The sequence below is a fragment of the Saccopteryx leptura genome, chromosome 1 (assembly GCF_036850995.1).
Source record: "Saccopteryx leptura isolate mSacLep1 chromosome 1, mSacLep1_pri_phased_curated, whole genome shotgun sequence".
In the NCBI taxonomy this organism is placed as follows: domain Eukaryota; kingdom Metazoa; phylum Chordata; class Mammalia; order Chiroptera; family Emballonuridae; genus Saccopteryx; species Saccopteryx leptura.
This window is the reverse complement of record NC_089503.1, coordinates 124575954-124589301: the sequence shown is the minus strand read 5'-3', so window position 1 is coordinate 124589301 and position 13348 is coordinate 124575954. Positions and strand designations below refer to the sequence as shown.

Sequence of the window (13348 nt, the reverse complement as noted above, 5' to 3'; positions counted from 1 at the left end):
ATCATTGTAATAATATTCATGGCAATTAATTAGTTAACTAATTAGGAAGAGAATCAAACCACATATATTGAATATTTCCTCAGGGACAAACACTATGTTATTTGTTTTAAACACACTTTCACATTTAGTTTTTACAACAAATTTCTAAGGTAAGTATTAGTCCCCCCAATTTACGGAGAGATAACTGGAGTTTCTGGAGGACCAGCGTGTTTCCCAAAATCAAACAGACAGCAAGAAGCAGAGCTGAAGATTCGAATCCAGACTTACAGGTTTTAAACTCCACTGTCTTAAATAGCACCCTATGCCACCTCCTAAAATTAGAGCTTCAGTATTTGTTGGGCATTGATGATATGACAGTCAATATGTACGTCTCAAAAGACATAGTGAAACTCTTTACCTTAATTGAGTAATGTCATAATGATGGTGTGTTCTCCACAGGTGGAGGCCATCATTGACAAAACAGAGAGAGAAGGTTAATTGCTAAGTTTTGAGTAAAGTTGGCAGTCAATCTTTTTGATAGAGCTTGCCAATAAAATTTTGCTGAGAGTTACATTCTCAAATAAGTCTATAAGACTAAGCAACAATGTGTGAAGATTTTTAAATTTCCTCAGCTCTTGAGGTACTAAACAAACAGATGTTTGAGAAGGCTGGGGCTTATGAATATAGCTTTACTGTCAACAAATTAGGCAACATCTTTGCTGCCTGCTGTTAATGCAGCAATCTCTTAAATTTAAAATTCTATCATAGGTTCTCCTGGATAAAAGGGAATTAGAATACATTCACACACATGAAAAAAAAAAAAAAAAACCAAAGTTTCCTTGTTGAAAATGGGCAATGCTTGTGGTAGAAACTAAGCTTACAATTTTGGCTTAGCCTACCAAATGTTTAAATTGTTTTTGAAATAAATAATTTTGCAAACCTACACTGTCTCTTTTGATATAAATGAGTCACCAGACCCTCCCAACTCTAACTCTGAAACCAATGTAAGGGCTCGGAACCATGGCTGAAGTTTTCTGACCTATCTCCTGGACAAGCGCCGTCATCTTTACCTTGTGTGGCAGTTACTGACCTCCACAACCTTCAACCCATTCTCCACGCAGCTGGCAGAACCAGAGCTGATCTCATCACTTCCTTGGGTAAAACTGTCTTCCATGATCTCCTGACCAGTCAACAGAACCCAAAGTCTCTTGGGTCAACAGAATCCAGGTCTCTTGCCTGACATATGTGGTTTCCCAGAGAATGTTATATCTATGTCAGCCTGTACCTTTATCCAGCACTGCTTTACCACTGGGGCTCGCTATTGCAGCCACACTTATCCCAAATTGATTCTTGCCTTTCTCAGCTTCTACTTTCCCCATGAGCAGTGCCTATATCCCATTTCATTCCCTGTCGATGATTCACGTTGTTGATATACAAATACCCCTCTGTGAAATCATCCCTGGCATGACTTCCTACTCCCTTCATTATACCAAAGTATGTTAACATGCTCAGATGTCTCTCTCTGCATCTGGCAGTAAACACCTGGAGGCCAGGAGCTGCATCATATTCATGTTTGAAGCAAGAGGAGCGCTTAATAACATGTTAGGCCCTTAACAGTACTTTGGAACATTTTTTTAAAAATGGAACCAATGACAATTTCTGAAGAGGCCCACCCACATGATTTCTCAATGTGAAACACTCTGTCCAAGTTCCCTATCGTTACCCCAGGATTTAGCCAAACTAGAAAAACATCTAGACCATCTGATGTTTACAACATACTTATAAAGTTCTTTTAGACCATGTTTCTTCAAATATAATGTCCATGCTTTGACATAACTGGAGATTCCCATATTGACAAAACTATTTTTACACACATATACAGACATCTATCTGCTATCCACTGACACTCTAAATCTATTTGGTAACATCTTGCTATCATTACTTAATTACTTTGACTTGTTACTTAAGTTCAAATAATGTCTCCATTTTAAGACATTCAGATGTGACGTACTGCCTGTAATAAAAGTATTAATGGGATGAAGAGCACAGAGGACAGCTGGAACAAACCTAGGCACTCACTGTTTTATACTGTAAGATGAGAAATCGGAGTCCCAAGAACCCCAAGTGTGTTGACCCAAGTCACATCTTTGGGGCACTGGTGCTAGTAACATGACCTCCTCACACTGATTACAACATTCTCCCTGTTATGCCCCCACTGCCCTTCCCAATTTAACATGCTGTTAAATTGAAAACACAATGTTCATGAAGTTCAGCAAGCTGTTGTCATTTCAGTATTGACGACTAACATTCTTTCTTAGTGAGCCAAAGGCTCATTGTTATTTTGTCAGTTCAAATACTGCTGGTTACCAAGCCTCTGAAATAAGTATAAACAAACAAACAAATATAAAGTAATTTGGTAAAAGCTTTGGGATTCCTATCATCTGAGCAAAGGCAGAGTGGACACGAAGGACATACAGATGCCTTCATCAACAGGCACTTCTACTTCTCATCATATTTGTACATGTAAACAACCAGGGGCAGTAATGGGCGTGCATCTTTTGGCAATGTATTCATCTCTTGCTGTTTTCTGTTTGAAAACTATCTATTCAAAGAGTCACTAAGTTCAGTGTCTTAATTCATTAAGCATTTCCCGTCATACCCATGTTATCCCTACAGCACTATTCTTTTTACAACCACACAATGTCAGAGGTATCGTCCCCTGCTCCAGCAGTCGGGACACAGACATGTTATGTTGCACCACGTGAAGGGGAAGTTGATACGAGCTTTCTTCCATTTCATTGTATCAGTTTCTGTGTAGTTGTTACTCTATTCTATGAAGGAGACAAATCCAGAGCTAGCCTGATATGTCATTTTAGCCCACAGTAAGAGGAACCATTTTACAATCTTCTATTAGGAAAATTAGGATGGAGACATCAAGAAAAGATTATTTCAATATTCTTCAAGAAGAAAAATGGATCTGCTTCACTAATAACAGTGTACAAGATGGTCTGCGAGATGCTTTAGTTAAGTTTCTCATTTCATCTTCATGAAATTACAGAGGAACATTATTCCCATTTGTGTAGATAAGAAAAATAAAATTCAGATAAATTAGCAAAGTTAGGCAATACCATAAAAACACAATGATGATTCTTAGTTCTAGTTTATGAAATTGCAAACTTCACCTTCCAGATCTATAAGTTAAAAAAAGCTTTGAGGATAAGAGAAAATATAAAGAATTTTCTAGACTAATTAAATTTATAAAAATTCAGTTTCCTACCAACTGAATTGATATAAGACACAGACTTACACACATATAAGACACAACTACACATAGAACTGTGTAGTTGATATAAGACACATATCAAATGATTATAAGTAATAAACAGTCAACGTGTTTTAGGACCACATCAAATTCTCAGGACAGTTGACTCTTCATTACCCTACAGACATCAAGAAAAATATGCTTAGCATGTGCTACAGGAGTAGAAGTTCCAAGGACACTAGGGATGGCTCAGCATAGTGACCATGGACTCTAGGCAGGATGGGAAAGGTTCAGAAGCCTGACAACTGGGAGAACAAAAAAAAGGGACCAAGAACTAAGTACTCCCACCCTGTATATCTAATACAAGCTATTGAAAAGCATTGTATTTATCCTCTATTTCTGCATTACCAATTACTATCGACTGAAAAACTTAAAACAACATCCATTTTTTTAACTTAGAGTTTTGTAAGTCTTGTCAAGTTCAGGCATGGCATAATTGAGATCTCTGTTTGGGTCATCCAAGGTTATCACCAGAGTTTCCTCGAGGCTATTTTCCTTTCTGGAGGTTCTGGAGAATAATCTACTCCTAAATTCATTTGGGTTGTGAAATGACTTTAATTCCTTTTGGTTATAGGACTGAGATCCTTTTCTCTGCTGGCTGTAAGACAGGGGGTCATTCTCAGATTCTAGGAGCCATGTGCACTGCTACCCGTACCATCAAGGAAAAATATATCATGCGTCAAATCTCCCTAGCACTGAACTTCTGACTTTCTTTGTCTCTGACCTATAGAACACTGTCATCCTTGTCATTATCATCATGATCATCATCATTGCCATCATCAGTCTTCTAAGAGTCAGTTCTTCTTTAGTAGGAATTTATAAGAGAGTTCCAATTGTGATTGGTTTGAATCTATTTCTCACCCATTATATTCTTAGTTCCCATTAGAATCAAGGGATATGAGTGGAAATCAATTTTGTTGTCCTTAAATTTTCAGTAGCTCTTGAAAATTCTCTACACATTCTTTGACTGAAGATTAAAATATTCTGTAGCAGGGAAGTTCTAAAAAGCTCAATAGAGTTTCATTCCCAATGAAACTTTTTTATGCTATAATGACTCACAAGGAAGGGACATCTGGTCCAGTTTGGACTGGTCAAGAAGGCATTCAGAAGAGTGTGAGCCCCTCATCTGAGTATCCAGATACAGAGGACAAGGGGACCAGGCAAAAGGGGGAGGACATTCTATGTGGAAGGGGTTACTCAGCCATAGGCACTGGGATGGGAAGAAATGGAATTGCAGAATGGGACAGAGAGGTCCTTCAAAGACATGCCTCTGATTTATGCATTGTGCAGATCAAGCTCACACCACGCAGAGCATAGATCTGTGCAGAGTGCAATCAGAGGGATCAGTAAGAATGCTGTTACAGGGGTCTGTGGAGAATATGACAAAGGCATGGGCACAGGCATATCTTCAGACCTTTGGACTTATAAGAGCAACCCAGGGGTCTCAGCCCAGGAGGGAACAAATAACTCATTGGTTGCTAGACCAAGACCTCATGGACAAGCCTTTGTCTGAGGAATAGAGGTGAGCCAACTAATCACAACTGTCTGGAGGGTGAGAGTGAGCTACTAGCAAGAAGGATTTGATCATGACCTTAAATAAAGGATATCATCAGGTAAATAAGGTTCTAGCCTCAGGTCTAGATGTTTCTGAGAAATCAGTGAGAATGCATGGAACCAAACTAGTTGTAGGAAGGAAGAAAAATACAATAGCTTGGGAAGATTTGGCCTGGAAATTGAGTGAGAAAAGTCAAAAATAGAAAGAAATGGTAGAATTATAACTGCGGTGAGAAGCATCAATACTTTCTTTGTAGAGAATGATAATACTTTGACAACCACTAAATATTCTGAGTTCTGGAAGTGACAATATATATTTGGGTATTTAGAAAAGTCTGTGAAGAGTTTAAGAGATCACAACAGTCTTATTTGCAGTTACTTTTACCTTAGATACTTGAATATAGAAGCTGGTAAATTGCAATAATGGACATCCCAGCTTCTCCCTTCACCAAATCCTCAGTGCTCTTATTTTTTGATTGACTATTCTAAAGTTGACTGTTATAAATGAATATTAAAAACATTTTTGGGCCCTGGCTGGTTTGCTCAGTGGTAGAGCATCGGCATGGTGTGCAGGAGTCCTGGGTTCGATTCCTGGCCAGGGCACACAGGAGAAGCGCCTATCTGCTTCTCCACCCCTCCCCCTCTCCTTCCTCTCTGTCTCTCTCTTCCCCTCCTGCAGCCAAGGCTCCACTGAAGCAAAGTTGGCCCGGGCGCTAAGGATGGCTCCATGGACTCTGCCTCAGGTGCTAGAATGGCTCTGGTCGCAACAGAGCAACACCCCAGATGGGCAGAGCATTGCCACCCGGTGGGCAGGCCGGGTGGATCCCAGTTGGGAGCATGTGGGAGTCTGTCTGACTGCCTCCCCGTTTCCAACTTCAGAAAAATACAAAAAAAACAACAAACAAACCCAAAACATTTTTTTCAAGTTTAAACTATTACTGTGACTACCAAAAGTGAGGTCTTAGAAATCAGATGAAGCAATTTCTTATCACCAATAAATGTAGAGGAAATCCAAAGTATAATTATCAGTCATTTTTACCATTTATACAAAAAGTCTGAAAAATATTTGATTTTGTTTATATTTTTCTATAAAATTCTTATATCCCTCCCTAATACCTCTAAAAAGTATGAAACATCTAAATTACCAGACTTCTTTACTTGTCCTGCTTTTTCAAAAAATTATTTATATTCTATTTTTTATTTTTAAATATCCCTTTTGATGTGCTAACTAGGTTAGCCTATCACTGTTAATAAAGACTTGAATTTCCTAAGGTACATTTCTGAAGCTGATCAAACAGCTAGGTTATGAAAAAAATTACAAAGAAGAAGAGTGGAAGTTATGCATTAGATTTTCTCCAGTGAAATATCAGTAAATTGCCTGTACTATTCAAATGCAGATTCATACATTAGAGATTTCCAAAATACAAAATAATTAAGCTTGATGAATACTGAATATTACAGAGGTAAATGGCAGAGGAAAAAATTAGACAGTGTCACCTGCACTTAACACTATTATTTAATACACATTTAACACAGAATTACTGATAATGTTCTATAAACCGTGAGATAATGGTATAAGATGTAGTGTGAAGAGCCAAGTATTGTCATGGATAATTTTTTCTGTCTACTTTGGTAGTTCACTCATGTGTTCTATCCAAGACACTTTGGACCCAAGGAAAGAAATCAACTCAATCAAATAAAATGCAGGACAGGGGAAGTTTTTAAGAATTTAAAAGGAAATATCATAAACTCAGCATCTGTAATGCAGCCAATCCTACTGATAACTAATTTGGTCTCTAACTTTCAGAACAATATGGTCTCTTTCTGTTGGACTGCTCTCTGTCACCACAGACTCCTCCATTACTACACACACCACACAGTCACCATCTGCTAGTGCTCACCATGTGATGTCAAAGGTTGGGGATCACTTGTTTCATATTCTCAAGTATAAGAGCCCAATTTCTAACAGGCAAGTCACCAGATGAATTATTGCCCTTGGGTTAGGTACACCTCTGATCCAATCAGAAGCTGGAGATTGAGGCACAGGACGAACAATACATGGTCCCACAGACCTACTCCTAATAGAGATTGGGCGTGGGGGGAAAATGAAAAGGTGTACAGTACGCAATATCACACAGAAAGATTAGGTATATGAATTCAACAGGTAATCTGGCCAATTGGGAAACAACTGGTTTCAAAGCCAAATAGATGTTAGTTCAGTGATGCTTATGAACCCAAAAAAACCAACAGGCTTAGCTTCTGAGGAGGTCTTCAGCAATAACAAACAGCCCTCTATTATATGTAGTAACACAAATACTTACTTATAAATATTATTTTTCTCCCTATCTTAGATTCACCACCTTTTACCAATCACCCTTCTAAACACATTTCAAAAGAACATAATTCACTTTCCTTTTTCTTGTCCATCCTGCTTCCATTAATTTGGGTGTTCAGACAAGCCTGTGATGAGTTTAAGAGCTCACAGTTTACCTATACTGCTCACAAAAATTAGGGAATATTTAATCACTTCATATTCATTTTGAAATATATCCTCGTTTTTGTGAGCAGTTTACTTGCAGTATCTTTCTGTGAAAGTACTACAGAAGAGGATATGCTTCCACATATTCCAAATATGGCTTTGCAATGGAAAATTATACCTTTCCAAGTAACTTAGTCTAACAATTAGAGTTGCAATGATTTCTCTTTTAAAGTTTACCACTATTCCACCAAGACAAGAACAATATTAAAGTACTAATGGCAGGTTCCTCTAAAATGAAAGATTCCAACTACAAGTTTACCCTTCCAATGATTTAGAGCAATGGATGCAGTGATGTTTTAATTCTTTCTTGACATCAGGTAGCTAAGAACTCACCAAACTCAAGCTCCCTCTTCCTGAGTACAGTGAGTATAGACCCCAACACTGGTAATCTCTGCCCCACTTTTATCTGATAAGTCATGTGACTGGTTCTCACCAATGGGTTTAACAATGCATTTAACAATGAGGCCATAGGGGTTCTCCAGTAAGAAGTTGAGTCCTTGCTCATGGCCTAGACAAAAAGCAAGGAAGCAGCTCTCTGACCAGCATCCCCTGCTTCAATCTGTTGCATGAGTGAGAAGCAAATTGCTATTGTGTTGTTACTATAATGTTGGAGTTCATTTGCCACAGTAAGTATTGTCTCCTTAAGCAAGACACTTCCCTAAAAACATAGTGTCAAAAACAACATAGAAAACAATAATAGAAAAGTACAATGCAATTCTGAGGAATGAAAGTTTTCTTATAGAGCTTTATGTTTACTTCATATACACACACACACAGTAGGTCATTAATTCTGTGGCCAAATGACTAGATTTTGCCATATTTTGTTTTGTTTTTTAAGTATTTCATTATATCAAACCAATCCCTATCTATGGATTTGAAATAATTTTACACATGGCAAGTGAAGGTGTGGTTGATACAGGAGGGGCAATTTTATAGTTTAGCATCATATATTAGCAGACAATGTAAGTGACATCAAAATGTTCTTTTTCATTTCCAGAACCTGCAACTCTAGATCACTTAGAAAAGAACAAACTGGAAGACTGTGATATGGCATCTCCCAATTTCAAGCAAATTGCCTGAATGAAAAAGCTTTCTTTGTGTCAAGTTATGCATAATTTGCCTTCAGGGCAGGGATTAATTTTGTTAAAGGAGTTTCATGTACAAATCACTCCATTTCAGACACCTTTTGAACATCTTAAAGCAGGTCAGTTACAATTCCTTTCCAACATCTGACGGAACGTTCCAGTTCCACTGCCAGGTCTGTAAAAAGACAAACATCACAATGTCCTTTCATGGGCAACTTAAAGCACAGAGAGGCAGAGTGGGGCGCCCACTACCTGATGCTGCTCATGCTGCCCGTCTCCGACCCCAGCTTGCATCGCTCCAGCTGGCTGGCTACGATTTGGCGTTCTGCCTCCAGCTCTCGAGTCAGTCTTTCAAACTGTAATTCCTGAAAGAAAACCACCAAAAAGATTAATTCTATCATCTATATGAAAAGTGGAATTCAGACCCAAATGACAGGATCGTCGGGGGAAAAATCTGATTTACCGAGATGTTGATTTTGAGTAGATACTGTTGGTATGGAATCAAAGGAGGATTTGCAGCTCAGACAGACCCGAGTTTAGAACACAGTCCTGAGACCGGTTAGCTGCAGGGCCTTGAATAAGTTATTTAATTCAAATATCAGTTTGACCATCTATAAAATGGGTTTACAATACTTGTTCCTAAGGTTGAAGTGAGAACTAAAGGAGACACCATGCATGTAAAATTAGCCTATGCTAATTTTTGGCAGATGACCAGTAACCTGCAGCTATCAAAGGTGAAACATTTAATTTTTCTATCATTTGGAATCTAGTGTTTATTCCCTATGGGCCTTCTTGCTGTCTCAATATACTAATTTGATCCTCATATTATTTAACATATTATAGATTGAAGAAACATATTGCTTAAACCTCCACTTCTTTAGGCTTTAAATTTCAGCTGAATGGCATGATACTGATTCTATACAAGCTAGTTAGTAAAAAAAAAAAAAAAAAAAAATCCTTTGCAATATTACAATATCATTTTTTTTAAAAAAAATAGCTAATTAAACCAATGAAGAATGATTTTACAAAGTGGCCTGAAATCCAGTGTGAAAGGATTAACTTTAATGAAAAATGATTCAGTCAGTACATCAAGAATCTTAGCTGTTCCAACTACTGACCTTTATACCACGTTTTAGTTTTTATATTTTCCTTTCCCATACACATACCTCTTTCGTAGATATAATTATAGCAAATCACATGATTAAACATTTTAAATCATGGTTTTACAATGTCAAATTTAACTTCTTTTATAAAATAAACTATCCACACAGTTATGTTCGGTGATGGAAAGACAAGAAGGCTGAGAAATACTGAAAAATAGGATTGAGGTCAGTTTGGGAAAACCAAAACTCCTTAAACTGCAGGGATTTGTCTTTCCAGAAAAGATGAGTTATTTTTATTCACTACCCTGGGACACTCTTGGGTGAGGCCTTTCGAAAGTGGGAGCTGTTGTGTCCTCTCTATGTATTAAAAATATCCCTACTCTTTTCCATAAGAACAGATCTTTTGGTTGACATTATTTAAGGGATCTATGTAAGAGATGCTCTACATGTGACAGCTCAACTTTTCCTTTTGGGGTGTTAATACTTAGGAAGCATGCTGCTATTTGAGATCAAACTTTCGTTCATGTATATTTGGAAGGACGGCAAAGATTATTTGTAAAGAATGAACAGCAAGACCTCTGCTGAGTGCATTTTGTGCAGCTAAGCTTTTTTCTTCTCCCTTCAAGTTCTTCTTTTTTGGTTTTTGTTAGTTTCTTCACATAAAGATAAGCAAGTTTTAGAAGATTTTTTTCATTCCCAGGCTTTATAATACATTATCTTAAATTTTTTTATATAACAGGAAACCAACTCATACTTTGGATTTATTAAAACCTTAAAAACATAATGCCTGCAGACCAGAGAGAACTCCTCATAGGAAGATGAAAAGTCATTATTGGTATTATTTAAAGGACTTTAATTTGCTGTATGTGTTACAAATAGTCCAATATGGTGAGACAGTGCAGCATTCTGAGCCAGGATTCACAAAGCACTGGGCTTCTGCTAGGACAGACATTGTCATTGGCTGTGGCCTCACTGTAGATTTTCTTCATTGCAGTCTTATGGGTGGGAGGTGAGAGGAGACTCTGTCATTTGCAAGCTGACTTTCATAGTCACAACCCAGTGCTCCTCACCACTTTATATAGATCTGCATTTCCATCTGGCATCATTTGCCTTCTGTCAGAAAGACTTCCCTTTAATATATCTTGTTTGTGGTTCTTTAGGTGATGAATTCTTCCAGCTTACATGGCTCACAGGTCTGTATTTGTCATCATTTTTAAAGACATTTTTGCTCCACTGTCCTCTAATTTGCATTGTGTCTGACAAAAAAAAAAATCTATGGTATTACTTATCTTTCTTTGCTTCTTTATATGGTATCTTTCCCTCTGATTCCTTTTGAGATTTTCTCTTTATCACTGGTGCCGAACAACTTGATTTTCATATTCCTTGGAGTAATTTTCTTCCTGTTTCTTATGCTTGGGATCCATTTCTGTTTCTTCAATGTGTAGATTTAAGAGTTTTCTCAAATCTCAAAATTTTTCAGCCAATATTTCTTCAAAAAAATGCTTTCTCTTCCCCACTATCTCCTCTTCTTCAGTGACTACAATTAAATGTAGATCAGGCCACTTGGAATTGTTCCACAGCTCATAAATTCTTTACCTATTTTAAAATTCTTCTTTTCTCCTTTTGGGTTTTATTTTGGGTAATTTCTGTCGGTGTTTTTGTGTTAACCTATCTTTTCTTCGGCAGTGTCGAATCAACTATCAATCCTATTAATTGTGTTTTTATCTCAGATGAATCAAACATCTCCAGAAGTTTCATAGGAGAATTTTTTAAACCTTCCATGTCTCTATTTAAATGTCTGAACATATGGAACACACATATAAAAACTGTGCAAAAGTCCTAATTCTAGCATCTGTGTCAGTTTCAAGAGATTAATTTTTCTCCCCAGGACAGACCTTTTTTCTGCTCCTCCTGAAGTGTGTGATCTTTGAACATAAACCATTTTGAATTTTACCTCGTTATGTTCTGGTTCTTTTCATAGTTCTACAAATATCTTAAGCTCTGTTCTGGGGCACAGTTATGTAGAAGAAATTTGATACATTTTAGTATTGTACTGGCTTGGTAAGGGCAACAGAACAGCATTTTGCGTAGACCTAATTTCCTGGTCCAGGCAGATCCTTAGAGTTCTCTCCTCAATGGCCCATGAATTATGAGTTTCCCAGCTGCGCTGGGGGGTTCAGGCACATATCTTGGCCCTGGTGTGAGCACTAGCTGCTGTTTTCTCCCATTCTTTTGGAGGGTTCTTTTCCTCTCCCTCGGTGGCTTCCTTACATACATGGGCTGCTCAGTTCTCTAATGAATAAGTGAAGGTGATCCTTTGCGAATCTCAAGGATTCTCTGTTTGAGTAGCAATATCCTCTCTTCCCTTTGGCCCTGCAAATTATAGCTCTCTTTACCTTCCTGGACTCTCATTGCTGTTTCCCTACTCAGGGAGTCCTCTGGGCTCTGCCTGGGTCCCCATTCTGTACTGTTGTGAGGATACTTTCTCAAGGCAGTGAGTTGGCACAACTGTAGGGCTCCCCTTATTTGCTTCATGTCTGTTAGAATCACCATCCTTCCATGCCTAAAGTTTGGTGTCTGGAAAACTGGTGTTTCATACTTTTTGTCTGCATATTTCTTGTTATTGTTTCAGGTGGAAGGTACTTCCCACTCTTGTTTATATTTTTGTTGAAAGCTGGAAAGGTTTTTTAGATTTTGGGCTTTTTTTTTTTTTCATTTTAGAGAGGGAAGAGAGAGAGAAAAGGGGAGGAAGAGCTGGAAGTATCAACTCACATCTGTGCCTTGACCAGACAAGCCCAGAGTTTAGAACTGGCAACCTCAGCATTCCAGGTTGACACTTTATCCACTGTGCTGCCACAGGTCAGGCAAAAGCTGGAAAGTTTTTAAGAATTAACAATTTTTTGAGGAGTTATGTCAGAGAAATGGCGCCGTGAGGGGTGCTCCTGAAACCTCTCCCTGAAATTTCAACAAATTCAACAACTAGAAAAACAATCACAGGACCATCTGAAATTCACATACATCAAACAAAGTGTTATTAACAATACCACTCTCAAATGCCACTAAGGAAAAAGAACTCAAATATGGATACAAAAGACAGAGATGTAGCTCAGATAGATGAGGAAAAATGTACAGAAAAAAGTTTCAATAGCTTGGAAACATTGGAGTTAAATGATAGAGATTTAATATTTAAGTCCTAAAAATACTCAGGGATACACAAGAAAGCACAGAAGGCAATTTAGGGAGCTCAAAAAAACAATTCAACAAACAGAAAGAATACATCATCAAGGAAATTGAAACTATGAAAATGAATCAAACAGAGATGAAAACCTTAATACATGAACTGAAAAACGAGGTAACAAGCTTAGCTAATAGAACAGGCCAGATAGAGGTGAGAGTGACATAGAAGAGAGGCAACTAGTAGCACTACAGAGAGAAGAGGAGAGAGACTCATGAATAAAAAAAAATGAGAAAGTCCTACAAGAATTGTCTGACTCCATCAGAAAGAGCAACATAAGAATAATGGGTATATCAGAAGGAGAAGAGAGAGAAGATGGAATGGAGAACATATTCAAACAAATAATAGATGAGAACTTCCCAAGCCTGTGGAAAGAACTAAAGCCTCAAATTCAAGAAGCAAACAGAACACTAAGTTATCTTAACCCTAACAAACCTACTTCAAGACACATCATAATGAAATTGGCACCGGCCAATAACAAAAATAGAATTCTCAAGGCAGCCAGGAAAAAGAAGAATACAACATATAAAG

General features: G+C 37.8%; 1 protein-coding gene across 8 annotated transcripts in view; it reads right to left on the bottom strand.

Moving 5' to 3' along the window:
- CTNND2 (catenin delta 2) overlaps window positions 1-13348 on the bottom strand; it is a 944271-nt gene that overhangs the window by 589981 nt on the left and 340942 nt on the right. For all 8 annotated transcript variants that reach the window (XM_066374395.1, XM_066374422.1, XM_066374405.1 and 5 more), the window contains one exon: window positions 8732-8844. In XM_066374395.1, coding sequence (XP_066230492.1) covers window positions 8732-8844 — 113 coding nt within the window. The remainder of the gene's footprint in view (window positions 1-8731; window positions 8845-13348) is intronic.